This window comes from Neofelis nebulosa, chromosome 13, assembly GCF_028018385.1.
Source record: "Neofelis nebulosa isolate mNeoNeb1 chromosome 13, mNeoNeb1.pri, whole genome shotgun sequence".
Lineage (NCBI taxonomy): Eukaryota > Metazoa > Chordata > Mammalia > Carnivora > Felidae > Neofelis > Neofelis nebulosa.
This window is the reverse complement of record NC_080794.1, coordinates 57,713,120-57,731,434: the sequence shown is the minus strand read 5'-3', so window position 1 is coordinate 57,731,434 and position 18,315 is coordinate 57,713,120. Positions and strand designations below refer to the sequence as shown.

General features: G+C 35.0%; 1 protein-coding gene across 8 annotated transcripts in view; it reads right to left on the bottom strand.

Moving 5' to 3' along the window:
* EXOC6 (exocyst complex component 6) overlaps nt 1-18,315 on the bottom strand; it is a 304,381-nt gene that overhangs the window by 136,138 nt on the left and 149,928 nt on the right. For all 8 annotated transcript variants that reach the window (XR_009252451.1, XM_058697175.1, XM_058697174.1 and 5 more), the window contains 2 exons: nt 7,399-7,551; nt 5,985-6,053 (listed from right to left, as the gene is read on the bottom strand). Coding sequence is in view for 7 of the 8 variants with exons in the window: in XM_058697175.1 (XP_058553158.1) it covers nt 5,985-6,053; nt 7,399-7,551 (222 nt within the window). In the remaining variant the exon portion in view is untranslated. The remainder of the gene's footprint in view (nt 1-5,984; nt 6,054-7,398; nt 7,552-18,315) is intronic.

The following is an 18,315-nucleotide window of genomic DNA, read 5'->3' as shown; positions in this document are numbered from 1 at the left end:
GATGTGAAAGCTCCTTAACACATGTACAGAAAATGTTCTAACATTGTATCCCAAATATATATTTTCAAGTTCTAAGCCCTGATTTATCTCAACTATAAAAACAAAACAGTATGTACAATCTAGAACATCTGAAAAGTGCAAAAACACTGTAACAATACTGTGTAAAGATTTGTGCTCCCCCCAGGGCTGAGGACTCTAAGGAACTTCTAGCTGTTATGAAAAGAGATCCAAGGGGATCTGGGCAGAGCACCAAAAGTAAGAGAAGGTGGGCTGAGGTTCCCAGAGAGATCATTTTTAGGAAAAACCGGAGGATCTAAAAATTCTTTCCTTAAAAATTCTAGGCCAGGACCCTTTGGAAAGCCTATAAAACCCCTAAAAGTCTGAGGACAGCAATTCTCACATTACCTTCAGTATTCCTTATTTTAAGAAAAATGGTCCCTGTACACACAAACTTTATAACATGGCCAGCTAAGGAAATTCACATAGCTCTTAGGATTTCTCAAAGCCTTAAAAATGATAAGCTATATTGTGGTTATTATTTGCAGCATTTTCCAAAGAGAACCTTTTTTCCCCCAGTATACCTATTTTCCTTTCATGGTGCATACATCTGTTCAAACAGAGCTTGGACAATGCTACCTTAAGGATTTTGGACATAGAGTTCTTTGGCTAAAATGGACTTACAACCAAAACACCTAGTCCTTGAAATCATATATATTAATGAAACCCTTCTACAATAATCCTTTTATCATTTACTGAGTGTTACTATATACTGGGCACTACGCTAAGCATTTTATTACTTCTGTTTACTCTAATATCCAACATAGCTTTATAAATTGTTATCCATATTTTGCAAATAAGAAAATCAACTGAGAAGACTAATTTGCCCAGTTACTACTAGAAAGTAGTGGAATGAAATAACAAATGAAAGGAAAATAATTATAATAATAAAGAGGAATTAGCTTTACCAAATTTTGGTCATAATTTTACTTTTACCAATTTTTGGCCATATATACCAACTAGAAGTTTTCTTGATAATGAAAGTTTATTTACATTTATAGAACAGTAAAACCTTGCTCACACAGTAAAAAAGGGAAAAGGTCTTGCCTGAATTAGTCAAAACTGACATCTTTTAAAATGCAGGTTTCTTAAATTTATAAATTCTTTAAAGAAATAAAAGATATAAAAACATACAGAGAACTAAAAGTAAGTTATCGAAAATTATAAATCAATAGTTCATTATAATAACATAAATTCTGAGACTTTTCATTAATTTGAATATTTGGCTATTTGACTCACAGATTCTTTATGAATAATCACAAAGCTGACTGGAGTCTAAAACTTTCTATCATTCTATTGGTTCTCTACCACTGACTTTTGATCATTTTGATAATTTAATTAGGCTTTTGTTTCTTTCATTTTAAATCATGAAAAATGAAACATAATCTAATACCCAACATATCATTCTCAGGAAAGCCACACTGAAACCTCATATAATATCTGTTGGTTCAACATTTTTTTGACAAGGTATAAAAGACATATTCTTTCCCAGAGATTAATGCCTGTTGACATAAGCTACCAGGATAAAGATATATGAAATAATGTTATTAACGTTTAGTGTGGTGTTAAAGAGCCAATTACTAATTCAGCAAATTTTTATGAAGTATCAGACGCAATGAAAGGCACTAGGGAAAGAACAATAAACAACACTGTCATGGTCACTATCCTTGTGGATCAGGCAGACATAGAACAAGGATAACACAAAGTAACAGAAGTGCCTGTTGGCACTCACTGCAGTTTACTGGGCCCATGTAAGACAGAAAAATTAAGCATTATCAAAGCAAAAAATCATTCTTCTCCACTAAGACCAAAAACCTATAGGGAAAAAAAATCTAATTTGAAAGGAGTTTTTAAAGAATCAAACCACAACACAAGCCACTTTAACGACTGAGATAATTAAGAACCTCATCTTGATTAGAATCCAATATGATCTAATTTAAAAACAAAACAAAGAAAAAAAAGAAAAGAAAAAAGAAAAACTTGAGATCAGACAACTGGAAGCCAATTTTTTTGTAATTTATTTTTAATGTTTATTTATTTTTGATAGAGAGAGAGACAGCATGAGCAGGGGAGGAGCAGAGAGAGAGGGAGACACAGAATCAGAAACAGGGTCCAGGCTCCAAGCTGTCAGCACAGAGTCCAACGTGGGGCTCAAACTCACAAACCATGAGCTCATGACCTGAGCTGAAGTTGGATGCTCAACCGACTGAGCCACCCAGGCACCCCTGGAAGCCAATTTTTCAATGTTACTATATATATCAATGTAATCAATGTAATCTTGATGGAACCTATCCTCTCTCTCAGGTTATAAATGTGGGTAAATATATATACTACTACCTGATATTATAAAAGATAAAACACTAAATTTGAAAAGAATCTAAGCAGTTAAAGTATTTTATAATCGCACACACATTTGAAAAATTATTTCATCATAGAATAGACTAAAAGTATGATTGTTTTTACACAATAGTATAATTTAGGGGTGCCTAGGTGGCTCAGTCGGTTAAGCGTCTGACTCTTAGTTTCGGCACCAGTCATAACCTCATGGCTCCTGAGTTTGTGCTGTAAGCATGGAGCTTGCTTGAGATTCTCTCTCTCCCTCTCCTTTTATTTGTCCCCCAATCATGCACATGCGTGCATGTTCTCTCTCAAAATAGTAAACTTTAAAAACAAAATAAAAATGATGCTATAATTTATTACAGCTTTACCAACAAAAAAAATTTTATAGGTCTATTCAAGAATGCTCAACACACTTGAAACATCACTAATTTGTAAAACAATACATTTAGATTGATATTGTGCTTATCACTTTTATATTGGTTCATAAGTACAGAGTTGGTCCTGCTTTTACTAGAGAGCTAAAAGAAAAAATTAAGCTAACTAATGAAGATAATGCTATTTGCTCTAATTAACATAATTACCATTCCTTTTCAATTATTTTAATTTTAACTTAATCCAATTTCAGTGAGTAATCCAAACCTCAAAACTCCTTACCTATAAATGCCTTCTGTAGATATAGTTAAATATAAATGCCTTCCATAGACATATTCTAAGTGCTGAAAGAAAAAGACCAAAAATTCTATATCTAGAAAAACTACTCATAAAAACCAGAGAAGAAATTAAGACATTCCCAGATAAACAAAAACTGAAAGAATTTGATGCTAGTCGACCTCCCTAAAAGAAATACAAAAGGCAGTCCTTGAGGCAAAAATAAAAGGACACTAGACAGTAACTCTAATTAACATGAAGAAATAAAGTCTCAGTAAAGGTAATATAGAGGTAAATATAAAGACAGTATAAACATACTTTTATTTTTGTAATTCCATTCTTCTGATTCAGAAAACAACTATACAAATAAATAGTTATATTATGGTTTATATGTATAAAAATGTAAGTAGTATCTCAATAATAACACAAAAGAGGAAGATTAATATGAACTAGATTGGTTTTTTAATTTTTTTTAATGTTTATTTATTTTTGAGACAGAGACAGAGTGTGAACAGAGGAGGGGCAGAGAGAGAGGGAGACACAGAATCCGAAACAGGCTCCAGGCTCTGAGCTGCCAGCACAGAGCCTGAAGCAGGGCTCGAAACCACGAACCGTGAGATCATGACCTGAGCCGAAGTTGGACGCCTAACCGACTGAGCCACCCAAGAGCCCCTAACTAGATTGTTTTAAGGTAGGATGTAAATTACAATCTCCAGGGCAAACACTAAGGAAATACTATATATATTACATGTGTGTACATATATATGTTAATTATCATATATTACATTTATTTATATATTTAAATATATTTATATATAATTAACATACATATATATGCAGTTATGTTACTAATATATACATGTTTAGATATGTTAAAAGAAATGACAAGAGAATTAAAATGGTTCATGAGAAAACATCTACTTAATGCAAAAGAAAGTATTGGAGGGATAGAACAAAAAAGAAATAAGATATATTAAAACAAATGGTAGGTACAAATTTGATCTTATCAGTGATTACATTCAACGCAAATGAACTATGGGGCTCCTGGGTGGCTCAGTTGGTTAAGCATCCGACTTTGGCTCAGGTCATGATCTCACGGTTCATGAGTTCGAGCCCTGTGTCGGGCTCCATGCTGATAGCTCAGAGCCTGGAGCCCGCTTCAGATTCTGTGTCTCCCTCTCTCTCTGCCACTTCTCCACTTATTCTCTGTGTCTGTCTCTCCAAAAATGAATAAACACTAAAATAAAATTAAAAATTAAATTAAATTGAAATGAAATGAAATGAAATGAAATGAAATAAAAGCAAATGAATTAAACACTCTAATCAAAAGGCAGAAATAGGCAGACTGGATTTTTAAAAATTCATCTATATGCTATCTATAAGAGACATACTTTAGATTCTAAAACACAAAGAAATTGAAAATAAAAGGATGGAAAAATATACCATGCCAATAGTAACCAAAAGAGTTAGAGTGGCTATACTAGTATCAGCCAAAATAGACTGTAAGCCAAAAAAAAGAATACACAAAGAATGACATTTCATAATGAAATAAAGTTAATCCATCATGAAGATATAATAATTATAAATATACATTCACCTAAAAACAAAGCCTCAAAAATACATGAATGAAAAGTGGCAAAACTAAAGGAAAAATAGATAATTCAACAGTTACGATTGGAGACTTCAATATTACCACTTTCAATAACAAATAGGCAGAAGACCAACAAGGAAAGAAGATTTGAGTAACAGTATTAAATCAACTAGACCTAACAGATGTCTACAACACACCACAACAACAGCCAGATACACATTCTTCTCAGATGCACATGGAACATTCTCCAAGATAAACCATATGTTAGGCCATAAAACAAGCCTCCATAAATTTAAAAGGCCTGAAGTCATACAAAGTATGGTCTCTGACCACAGTGAGATAAAATTTGGAATTGGTAACAGAAGAACTTTTGGGAAATTCACAAACATATGGAAATGAAACAACACACCCTTAACTACCTGTTGGGTTAAAGAACAAATAACAAGAAATTAGAAAATATTTTGAGATGAATGGAAACAAAAAAAACATACAAAAACTCATGGAATGCAGCTAAAGCAGTGGTTAGAAGGAAATTTATAGCTGTAAATGTCTGTATTAAAAAACAAAAAAGATCTCAATCAATAACCTAAAATTCCAACTATGTGAAAGAAACCCAGACACAAAAACCCACATTTACTATGACTCTATTTATATGAAATATCCAGAAGAAGCAAATCTATAGAGATAGAAAGTACATGAGTGGTTGCCAGGGGCTGAGGGTGGGGAGAATGAGGAGTGATTATTAATGGGTAAGAGGTTTCTTTCTTTGATAATGAAATGTTCTGGAATTAGTTTATTTATTTTGAGAGGGAGAGACAGCATGAGCAGGACAGGAGAGAGAGAAAGAGTATCCCAAGCAGGCTTAAATTCAAGAACTGTTATATTGTGACCTGAGCCAAAACCAAGAGTCAATGCTTAACTGACTGAGGCACTCAGGTACCCCAATAATGCTATTATTTTTCAAAAGAATAATTGTTTAATCAAAAATGAATATAATGTTGAAGAAGTAAACATATGTAGAAGCAATATATTTTAAAATAATTATGATGCAACACTAGCACAAATATAAGAAGGGTGAAATGAAAGTATATTGTTAAGGTTCTTCTACATGAAGTGGTATATCACTTGAAAGCAGATTATGATAATTTATAGAAAAAAGTAAGTGCTTTACTTGCAGGGAATATTTCACAAATATTTATGCATGAAGATTTACAACTCATTGAATTTATGGTAAGCCTTTAGAAAAGCAGGCCTAAAATGTGTACATGTCTTATATTTATGTGTATATACATACATATGTGCACATATACACAGACACAAACACTATACATATACAAAAGATACTCACCAAAACAGAATAAATGTGTAAACATCGGTAAACAGGAGAAAAATCAACCAGATCCTGAACAGTTAAGACCTGAGAAATAAAACCACATTTTAAATATCAAACTACTAGCTTACTGCTGGATAATGTAAGTTAAAGATAGACAAGGAGACTCATAGACTTCATGTTATAACATTTATCAACTATAAAAATCACATAGTATTAACACAATGCCTTTTAATTGTCTTGGCTTTTATTCAATAGTTCATTCTTTATGTATTAATCATCATTGTTGAGTATTTTAGATTACAAGGTAATTAAAGGACAGAGACTGTATATCGCTAACATGCTTGGGAGGAGAGAATATAGAGATTCTCTGAATACCGATTAAGAAAGAACAAAAAAGTAAATTTCAAAAACATTTATTTAATTGCCAGAGACTAATCAGGACTCACTAATTCCACATTAAGAAGACACTAAACTGTCTTAGGCAGTTTATTTGTCTGTATTCAGTACAGTATCAGACTCCACAACATATGCATATACATACAAATACATGTGTGTACATACACACATACATGGAGATACACACACATAAATGCATATAGTCTCACTCATCTTCAGGCATATAGTAGAAACATACATACTGAACATTCAGTTGTTTTCAAAGCACAGAGAAGACCATGGGCATACATTCATATGGTTTATCAGTTAATTAAAAGTTCTACTATGCCCTGACTAGGACCTTAGAAACAGAATTTAAAATCTCAATGACAAAGCAAAACTTAACAGCCTCCTCATGGTATTAACTAAATTCAAAAAACATTCAAAGAAAAGACAGAAAGTAGGCTCAACTGAAGACTTTGTGTACAGAGTAAGATTAGGAATAAATTTGGATATAGAGGATGAAAGAAAGTGAATATTTAAGAATAATTTCAAGTTTTCTAGACATAAAACTTTTTCAAGAATTAAAAAACTTTAATCATATTAGAACCATTCTGTAATATCTCAGCACTAACGGGGGGGTGGGGGAAGGTGGGCTTTCCAGAATTAGTCTAAACAAGGTCAAGCCATCATGAAATTAAAAGTTTGCCACAGATAATTAAAATGAGTGATCACTACAAAAAAAAATCATTACATTTACAATTTTACTGCTAATTATGGCAGAACACCCAGGTTCAACTACCTATGGCTTATAAATGTAATGTAGAATATATCCTGTTTCTCTGTCAATTACGCAGTCTATTATTTCAGATGACACATTGCTCTAATAGCTCATTACAAACTGATCTACATAAATTCAATTTGCACATAGGAAGACTGACAGTCACAAAGATGTACATCACAACTGAAAAGAAGAAATTCGTGGAAAAAAAAAATAAAGGGAAGAAGAAGAGGGAGGGAGAGAAGGAGGGAAAAAGGAAGGAACTCCTGTCACCTCTTCTTCATTCTCATCCTCTTCCTCAAATGCACGTTTCAATTCAACTTCATTCCTTTCTTCTGGAATCCTATCATTGAAGTGCATATTCTTCCCAAATTGTACGCGATTTTGCTTCTGCAAAGCAACACTGAAGGTTTTCTGCTGTTGTGCCTATATTGGAAAAAGAAAAATTCAGATTATTACAACAATTATTATGATCAAAATCAGTTCAAGAATTTGTTCATATTTTCCCATCTTTTTAATGGGCTTGGGTAAAGGATTTAGAGTAATGTCTCATTTTTTATTCATGATTTATGTTCTCAGTCTTCTTTCTGGACAGTAGTGCCAGGGTTTATCAATATTATTTGAAAAGACTAAGAACCAATTTTTGGCTTTGTTGATCCTCCCTAATGTATTTTGTTTTCTATTTTGTTGATTTCTATTCTTGATTATTTCCTTTCATTTTCTTTTTTTTAATTTTATCTTACTGTGGTAAGTGTACTTAACATGAAATTTACTCTTAACAAATTTTTAAGTGTATATGCATTTACACATACTAATATTAATATATTAATACATTGCTGACTATAGGTACAAGGTTATGCAGCAGACCTCTAGAGCTTATTCATCTTGCCTAACTGAAACTTTAGGTTTGCTGATGAGTAACTCATTTCCTCTTTGCCCCAGTTCCTGGCAACCACAATTCCACTCTGTGAGTCTATGAATTTGACTATTTTAGATACGTCACAATTTCCTTTTTAAAGACCGTATACCACATACCACTATACGTATATACCACATTTTCTTAATCCACTCATCTGTCAATGGACATCTGTATTATTTCTGTATCTTGGATATTATGAACGATGCAATAAGCATGGGAAGTGCTAATCTCTCTCAAGATTCTGATTTCAATTTGTTTGGACTGATATCTATCTAGGATTGCTGGATCATACTGTAGTTCTATTTTTAACTTTTTGACTCCCCCTCTCTCTGCCCTTCCCTCACTCATGCTCTCTCTCTCTCTCAAAAATAAACATTAAAAAAAATTAATAACTTTTTGAGGAACCTCAAAATAGCAACTATACTATTTTGCATTTCCTCAACAGTATGCAAGGCTCTGATTTCTCCACACACCTGCCAACATTAGTTGTCTTTTGTTTGATAACAGCAATCATGAGAGGGGGGAGGTGATATATCCCACAGTGATTTTGATTTGCATTTCCCTAATGGTTAGTGATATTGAGCATTTTTTCATATACCTGCTGGCAACCTGTATGTCTTCTTTGGAGCAATGTCTATCCAAATCCCTAGCTGATATAAAAAAAATTTTTTTCTTTAATCTCTATTTATTTTTGAGAGAGAGAGAGAGAGAGAGAGAGAGAGAGAGAGAGAGAGAGTGAGAGTGGGGAAGGGACAGACAGAGAGGGAGATACAGAATCTGAAGCAGGCTCCAGGCTCTGAGCTGTCAATACAAAGCCCAATGCGGGGCTCGAACTCAAACTGGCTTGAACTCAAACCATGAGATCATGACCTGAGCCCAAGTCCTCCTCTGAACCAACTGAGCCACCCAGGCGCTCCCCCTAGCTGATTTTTAAATCAGGTCATTAAGGTTTCTTGCTATTGAGTTGTATGTAGTCCTTATATATTGTGGAAATTAATCCCTAATCAGACCTACAGTTTGCAACTCTTTTCTCCCATTTTGTGGATTGTCTTTTCACACTGTTAATTGCTTCCTTTGATGTGTAGAAGCTTTTTAGTTTGGTATAAACCCACTTGTTTTGTTTTTGTTACCTGTGTTGTTTGGGTCATATCCTTCTATTTTCTTTGAATTTGTTTATTGTTTCTCTAACTCCTTGAGATGAATATTTATGTCACTGATTTCAGCCTTTCTTTCCTAATTCATAAATTTAAGGCTTTAAATTTCCCTTAAATGTGACTTTTGCTGCACCCTACAAGTTTTGATATGTCATACTTTCGTTATAATACAAAATATTTTCTGGTTTAAATTGAGTTTCTTCTTTGATCTATGGATTATTTAGAATTTTACTTCTTAATTTCCAAACCTACAGAGATTTTCTACTTATCTATTTTTTCTGATTTCTGGAATAATTCCAATATGGTCAGAGAACATACTATCATTTCAATCCTTTTAAATTTACTGACATTTGCTCCATGAACCAGAATGTAATCAATTTTGGTAAATGTTCTTTAAAAAATGTATATTCTGAAATCATGCAATATACTGACATATGTCAAGTAGGTCAGTGTTGTTAATCATATAATTTGAAAGGACTGTGTATTAATTTTGTCTACTGTTCTAGCATTTACTGAGAGAAGTGTATTATTAATATCTCCCATTATGATCAAGTTGTCGATTTCTTTTAATTCTGACAATTTTTGCTTTATAAATTTTATTTTATTATGGGAACAAATTTAGAATTATTTTCTTGATGAACTGAATATTTTTATCTCTATGAAATGTTCCTCTTTCTTCTACTAATAATTTTGTCTTCAAGCCTGCTTTGATATTAATACATACAAATTTTTGCTTTATATATTTTGAGACTACATTATTATGGGAAAAAATTTAGAACTATTTATTTTCTTGATTAACTGAATCTTTTTATCACTATGAAGTGTTCCTTTTTCTTCTAATAATTTTGTTTTAAAGGCTGCTTTGATATTAATACACACACATCAGTTTTTTTAATTGATGTTTGCATGAGGTACCTTTTCCATCCCTTTGCTTTCAACCTCTCTATATGTTTACATGTAAGGTATGTCTCCTATAAGCAGAATAACTTAATTGAAATTTTCAAACCCATATCAATTCTCCTTCTAACTTATATGTGGTTGTTGTCTTGCACTATTTTAAATAAAGGGCAAAGGTAAGAGTTGATAGTAGCTGAATCTTATCAAAGTAAATATAATACAGGTATGTGAGAGGGAAAGGTATTATCCTTGTGCAAGTCATGATTTAGAGGTAGTGTGGGTCCAAAACCAACATGCCAGCAAAATAGTTGTCATAAAATAGTTTCTATAAATATGTAAATCCTATGTTTTTGTTTTACACAGCCAATATAATATATGCAATTTTACCCAAAATAGTTGTCCTGTTTACCTGTAACATCTCTGGGTTTTTAACTGGGATCATTTTCTGTCTGAAAATAGTATTTCTTTTATGTAGGTGTGCTAGAAATAAATTCTCTAGGTATTGTTTATCTGAAAAATATCTCCATTTCATCTCCATTTCTTTTTTTTTTTTTAAGTAAACTCTATCCCCAACTTCTTTCTTTCTTTCTTTCTTTTTTTTAAGTAAACTCTAACCCCAACATGGGGCTCGAATTCATGATCCCAAGGTCATGTCTACCAAAATGCGTCACACGTCATACTAACTGAGCCAGCCAGGTGCTCCCACTTCACGTCCATTTCTAAAAGACATTTTTTGGTGGGTAAGCAATTCTAGGTTGACAGATAAGATTTGTTAGCACTTCAGATATATTAGCTCACTGTCTTTTGGTTTCCATTGATCCTGCTGAGAAGTCAGCTATAAATTAGTATTATTACTGTTCTTTTAAAGATAACAAATTTTCCCCTCTGGCTGCTTTTAAGATTTTTCCTCTTTTCTTTACTTTTCTAACATTTTACTATTCTATGCCTAAGTATGGGATTTCTGTATTTCTCCCACTTAGAATTCACAACACTTTTTGAATCCATGGCTTCAAGGTCTATCCATATTATTTATGTCCATCTCTCTTTCTTCCCTTTTGGGACTATAATTACACATATGTTAAACTTTTCCATCTTATCTCATATGTCTTTAAACTCTTTATTTTCTTTCCTTCTGTTTCTCTGAGCTTCAATTTGGATAACTTCCTCTGACCTACCTTCTGGTTAATTAATTCTCTCTTTAGCTGTGTCTAAGCTGTTCTGCCAACTATACACTGAGTTCTTAATATGTTCATATATTTTCAGTTCTGAATTTACAGATGGTTTGCTTTATGGTTTTAACTGATCTGCCAAAATTCTTAATCTTGTCTTATAGTGCTTTGACTATGCTAACTTTAAAGTCCATGTCTAACAGTTCCATTGCTTAGACTTTGGTTCTCATCCTAGAGATAGCTTTATATGAATTACCAAAGAATATATTCCTCTTCATTTCAATGAGTCAAGTTAAATAATGATTCAACTATTTTAATGACCTTCGGTTTGGAATATTGTCAGTTTTACAAAAGAATTCCCACTAATTCTTTCTTAAGTGAAAAACCAGCCACATAAAATCTAAAATACCAGAAAAATTAAAAAGATATACATGCATGAATGTACATAAAATATGCTGCCTTAACTTCAATTGATTATTGCTAGTGAAAAAAAAAGTTTAATTTTCTGAAGCCCTAAAGTTACATGGGACCATTTACTTCCTGAGCTGGCATGTGTGTCTGTTGGTGGGAGGGAGTGGTTCACTCTTTGGCCAAAATCCCAACTCTATGAAATATCCACTAACCAACCTCACAGAAGGAACTACAGTATCAAGCTGTCCAAACTAACTTTGTCAAGGGTTTTCTGTTTTCAGAGAAGTATAAATCATTTTTTAAAAGCACTGCTTCCAAACTTTGTTGTATGCAAAACTAGCAGTATCAACAAGTATTTCTTGAGAAAAGGTTCTATACTCATTTAAGTTAAATAAACATTATATACTGTATCCCTTTTCAAGAGATTTAGAATTCATAACTGAAGAAATATGCTTAAAATTAACTCAGACTTCCAAAAGTTATTTGACCATTTAGTCCCCTGTTTTCCACTATTAAAATGTGTGCCAGAAAATATAATATGGAAAGTGTTAACTGAGACTATGAATTTTAGGTATTTAATTGTTAATTAAACATCACTCTACTCACAGTGGACTCATCTCTCACATTAGAAAGAGGGGGAAAAAACTACAAGTACTGTAGTACTACAAGTACTATAAGTTTTGTTTTTCACCTTACAAATTTTCTCTGGGGACACCTGGGTGGCTCAGTCAGTTAAACATCTGACTCGATTTTGGCTCAGGTCATGATCTCACAGTCATGAGGTGGAGCCCCATGTAAAGCTCTGCACTGAGTGAGGTAGCGGCTTAAGATTCTCTCTCCTTCTCCCTCTGCTCCTCCCCCGCATTCTCTCTCTCAAAAAATTTAAAAAATTTTTAAAAATAAAAAATTCTCCCCAAAGAAGCTAAAACACAACTCTAAGATCCTTTAAAAAAATAACTTTTTGTGCGACTCAATTTGAGCATGGTACTAGATCCCAGGAAGGTAAAAATAAATTGGATATAACCCATCACTTAAAAAGCTTACTGCCTAGTTAAGGATACAAAATTAAGCAATTATAATGTAGTGTGAAAAGTATACAGGATATAGACTGAGGAGGAAGTGACCATCTCTTGCTGGCAAGAGTGAGACAGAGAAAGGCAGATTCCATAGACTAGGAGATGCTTAAGCCAGCTTTTGGGGGAAAATGCAGGAATTCAGCAGAAAGGAAATTTGGAAAAATGGAAGGCATTCTAAATAGAGGAAACAAACTGTGTATTCAAAAATTTGTAAGAAATCCATTACTGCTATATCACAGGAAGGAGTACCAGGAGATGAGGCTTTTGTTTCACGCTGAAGAATTCAGATTTAGGTAAAGGGTCACTGGGAGTCACTGAAGAGAAAGTTGTCATACTCACATTTTAGAATAGCAAGCAAAAGACTAGAGATAAGGAGAATAATTAATTTGATATAACAACAGTCTAGGTACACAGAAAGGAGGATACAGAATCGACAGAAATTGAGAAGCAGAACTGATCGTTACTGAGTAGAATTTAGTAACAAATTACATAAAAAATATAAATACTCCTGAAAAGTCTAAAGTGTTCCCCAGTTTCTGCCTTGTGAAAACTGGACATATTACTCTGTGACATAATAAACATAGGAAAAATCAATACATTTTGTAAGAAGATAGTTTACTTTTAGAAATGCTAGATTTGATGTGCCTACAGGATACTCAAGCAAATATATAACAAGTAAATCCACAAATGGGACATTAGATAATGGAATTAAGACATGATTAGGAAAGGTTTCTGTGATGAAAGGTCTGTTTAAGTTGCAGAGGTAGGGAGCTTGACGCTTTTTACAAGAAAATAATGGTAATAAACTCGGAAGAGTCCATTCCCTTTCAGCAGGAAATTCTCATAAACCTGAAATCCTAGGGCCCATGACTTGGTGGACTGCCTCGGTAGAAAGAGTCCAAAGCTGATTCATGAAAAAGAGGTCTGAGAAGATAAGTTTAATAACGAAACTTAGTTAAAACTGACTATATAATAGAACATGAACTTTAAGTGGTTTTTGTTTTGTTTTGTTTTGTTTTGTTTTGTTTGTTTGAGAGAGTGCAAGAGGGGGAGGGGCAGAGAGAGAGAGGGTCAGAGGGTCCAAAGTGGGCTCTGCACTGATAGCAGTGAGCCTGATGTGGGGCTTGAACTCATGAACCGCAAGATCTTGACACTCAACTGACCGAACCACCTAGGTGCCCCTAGAACATGAACTTTAAACTATCATTGATATCCTTGTGCTGAAAATACCTTACCAAGTGATTATGGGTTTTTTATCCCCATTACATACACAGAATTCCTTGCTCTCAGGAGACTTAGGAGAAAAAGTACTGAAGACATTGTGATGCTGAAAGCAAGAATGTAATGTTGAAGAACTCTCCAGTGTAGAAGAACACTCACTGATCAGAGACAATCAGTCAAAAGGACTTTATATCCTGAGAAGAAATGTGAGATGCTACAAGAAGAATCAGAGGCTCCTCTGATTCTCATTTTATTTATTTATTTTTTAAACCAAGAGTTGGATTTTTTTTAATGTTTATTTATTTTTGAGACAGAGAGAGACAGAGCATGAACAGGGGAGGGTCAGAGAGAGAGGGAGACACAGAATCTGAAACAGGTTCCAGGCTCTGAGCTGTCAGCACAGAGCCTGACGCGGGGCTCGAACTCACAGACCTGATCATGACCTGAGCCGAAGTCGGACGCTTAACCGACTGAGCCACCCAGGTACCCCCCCCCACCGATTCTCATTTTATTATAGAATGCATCAGTCCTATTAAGTATCTCTTGAAGTGTCAACAGTGGAGGACAAAGATGATCACTTCAGAGAAAAGCTATGACATCTCATACTTTATTCCACCTGAATAGTGAGGTAATATCCAATCTTTTTGGTTCCACTTTCCTGGGGCTTTCTTTTATTTTATTTTTTTAAATGCTTATTTTATTTTTGAGAGAGAGAGAGACAGAGAGAGAAGGGGACAGAGGACCTGAAGCGGGCTCTGTGTGGACAGCAGAGAGCCCGATGCAGAGTTCACTCTTAGGAACCATAAGATCATGACCTAAGCTGAAGTCGGATGCTTAACCGACGGAGCCACCCACTCGTCTTTCCTGGGGCTTTCTTTTTTTTTTTTTTTTTAATTTTTTTTAATGTTTATTTATTTTTGAGACCGAGAGAGCAGAACATGAGAACATGAGAGAGCAGGGGAGGGTCAGAGAGAGAGGGAGACACAGAATCCGAAGAAGGCTCCAGGCTCTTAGCTGTCAGCACAGAGCCCAACGTGGGGCTCGAACTCACACACTGTGAGACCATGACCTGAGCCAAAGTCGGAGGCTCAACCGACTGAGCCACCCAGGCGCCCCTCCTGGGGCTTTCTTAACGGATGTAGTTCTCTGGGATAATGACAGTCTCTAGATTCAGCATCTCTGGATTCTTGTGAACTCTAGCTTCAAAACTTACACTCTCATACTTACTTAGTCTTTATCTTTTCCAGGCTATTAATCTAAGGTTCCAACTCTAGCCTGCTGGCCAACACTTCTACCATTTCTTTTCCTATGCTACTGCCCACAATGAATCATATTTCTATCATTCCAATGGTAAGGAAAATGGCCTCAGACATAGCTTCCAAAGGAAAGACAGGAAATTAACTTTGGCTTAAATTATCTTTTGTAGCTTTTGTTTATTCACAGAAAACAAATATATATTTTTATCAACCAAGTATTTATCTGAACAAAAGATGCTATCGAAAATAATTTGAGGGGTGCCTGGGTGGCTCAGTCGGTTGGGCGTCTGACTTCGGCTCAGGTCATGATTTCACTGCTTGTGAGTTCGAGCCCCACGTCGGGCTCTGTGCTGATAGCTCAGAGCCTGGAGCCTGCTTTGGATTCTGTGTCTCCCTCTCTCTCTCTGTCCCTCCCTCATTCATGCTCTGTGTCTCTCTCTCTCAAGAATAAATAAAACATTTTTAAAAATGTTAAAAATAATAATAATTTGAAAATCAAATCTGCTATAGCCAACCTATAGATAAGCTATAGATAAGCAACAGTTAACAGGAAATTCTTTAAAAAGAAACAACTTTATGGGCGCCTGGGTGGCGCAGTCGGTTAAGCGTCCGACTTCAGCCAGGTCACGATCTCGCGGTCTGTGAGTTCGAGCCCCGCGTCGGGCTCTGGGCCGATGGCTCGGAGCCTGGAGCCTGTTTCTGATTCTGTGTCTCCCTCTCTCTCTGCCCCTCCCCCGTTCATGCTCTGTCTCTCTCTGTCCCAAAAATAAAATAAAAAACGTTGAAAAAAAAATTAAAAAAAAAAAAAAAAAAGAAACAACTTTAAAAAACATTATTGCACAAGTCTTACATTATTATATATGGTTTTCATTTATTATTAAAGTATATTGATCCGGATAAAGAATTTTCAAAATCTATACATCCCCAAAGTAAACAATTTACTAAACAAATTTATTAAATCTGTTAAATTAACATAGAATACTGTGCAAAGCTGAAACGATTAATAGGTCTATAATGGAGATTATCTGATTTGAAGATAATTCTGGAAAAAGTTAAAGTAGAGGGGCACCTGGGTGACTCAGTCAGTTAACCATCTGACTTTGGCTAAGGTCATGATCTTGTGGTTCATGAATTTGAGCCCCACACTGGGTTCTGCACTGGTGGTGTTGAGCCTGCTTGGGATTCTCTCTCTTTCCCTCTCTCTCTGCCCCTTCCCCACTTTCTCTCTTTCTCTCTCTCTCTCAAAATAAATAAATAAACAAAAATAACTAATTAAAAAATAAGTTAAGTAGGGAAAAAGTTCATATACTGAATTTTAATTTCCTCTGTTGTGACAGTCTGATACAGATACATTTCTTTAATTAAAAAATAAAATAGGGGCACCTGGGTGGCTCATTCAGTAAAGTGGCCAACTTCAGCTCAGGTCATGATCTCGCGGTCTGTGAGTTCGAGCCCTGCATTGGGCTCTGTGCTGACAGCTCAGAGCCTGGAGCCTGTTGCAGATTCTGTGTCTCCCTCTCTCTCTGACCCTCCCCTGTTCATGCTTTGTCTCTGTCTCAAAAATAAATAAATGTTTAAAAAAAAAAATTTTTTTTAATAAAAAAATAAAATAAAATAAAATAAAATAGAGGCACTGGGTGACTCAGTTGGTTAAGCATCTGCCTTCGGCTCATGTCATGATCTCACAGTTTGTGAGTTCAAGCCCCACATTGGGCTCTCTGCTGTCAGCCCAGAGCCCACTTTGGATCCTCTGTCCCTCTCTCTCTCTCTCTTTCTGCCCCTCCACTGCTCCTGCAGGCACATGCATGCACTCTCTTTCTCTCTCTCTTTCAAAAATAAATAAATAAACTTTTAAAAAATAATAAAATAAAGTAAAAAGCTTCTCTGGAAGCCCTGGCAGGAGAAGGAAGCGAAGGTCACACCTGCAGGGCACTGTCTGGCTCTCAGTTCAGGTGCTACCCAGTCGGCATCCCTCCGCCCCACCCTGCCCCACCTCAAGCTTCTCTAAAGTAGTTTCTAATACTTGAGAAAAAAAATTACAGGACTGTTTTATTTTTATGACACTGTGATTATTAGAAGTTTTAGTTAAGAAATTTTAAAGTATAATCACTTTAAAACTTTTTACTAAAAATTTCAAATATAAACAAAGTGAACAGATTAATATAATTAAACCCCCAAGTACTCATCACCTACCTTCAACAATTAATATTTATACATTCTTGTGTCATCTATGTATCTTTACCCACTCAGTGCACAAACACACACACCAATAATTTTTTACAAATTTCTTTGAGGTCAGATTTATATATGCTGAGATGTATAGACCTTAACTGTACAATTTTGACAAGTGGATGCACTTTTAGCATAAGACAAAACATTTCCATCTCCCCGGAAAGTCCCTTAATGTCCCTTTCCAGGCAATCTCCCCAACCAGAGGCAACCATTGCTCTGATTTTTTTTTTAAGTTTTATTTTAGTTTTGAGAGATAGAGAACATATGTAAGCAAGCAGGGAAGGGGCGGGGGGGGGGGGGAGGTGGGGGGACATAGAGATCTGAAGCAGGCTCCATGCTGACAGCAGAGAGCCCGATGTGGGGTTCGAACTCCTGAACCCTGAGATCATGACCTGAGCTTAAGTCAGACACTTAACGCACTGAGCCACCCAGGCACCCCATGACTTTTTCCCTTTGGTTTCTCCTGCTTTACAACTGCAATATAAATGGAATCCCACAACCTGTGCTTTTTTGTGTGTCCAGCTTCTGTAGTTTAGCATAATGCCCAGGAGATTAATATTTGTTTTTGTACATATCAGTAATTTCATTCCTTTTTATTGCTAAGTAATACTCCATTATATTTTTATACAGCACAATTTGTTTATCCACTCCCCTGTTGATGCCCCTTTGGGTTGTTTCCAGTTTGGGGCTAATCGTGAACAGAGTTGCTGTGAACATCACAAGGACATGTTTTCATTTCTCACTGGAATTATCTAGAAGAACTGCTGATTCAAAAGGTAGGTACATTAACTTCATAACTGCCAAATCTTGTCTACTATTTTTTCTTCTTCTTATTGACCTGCAGGAGTTGTCAAC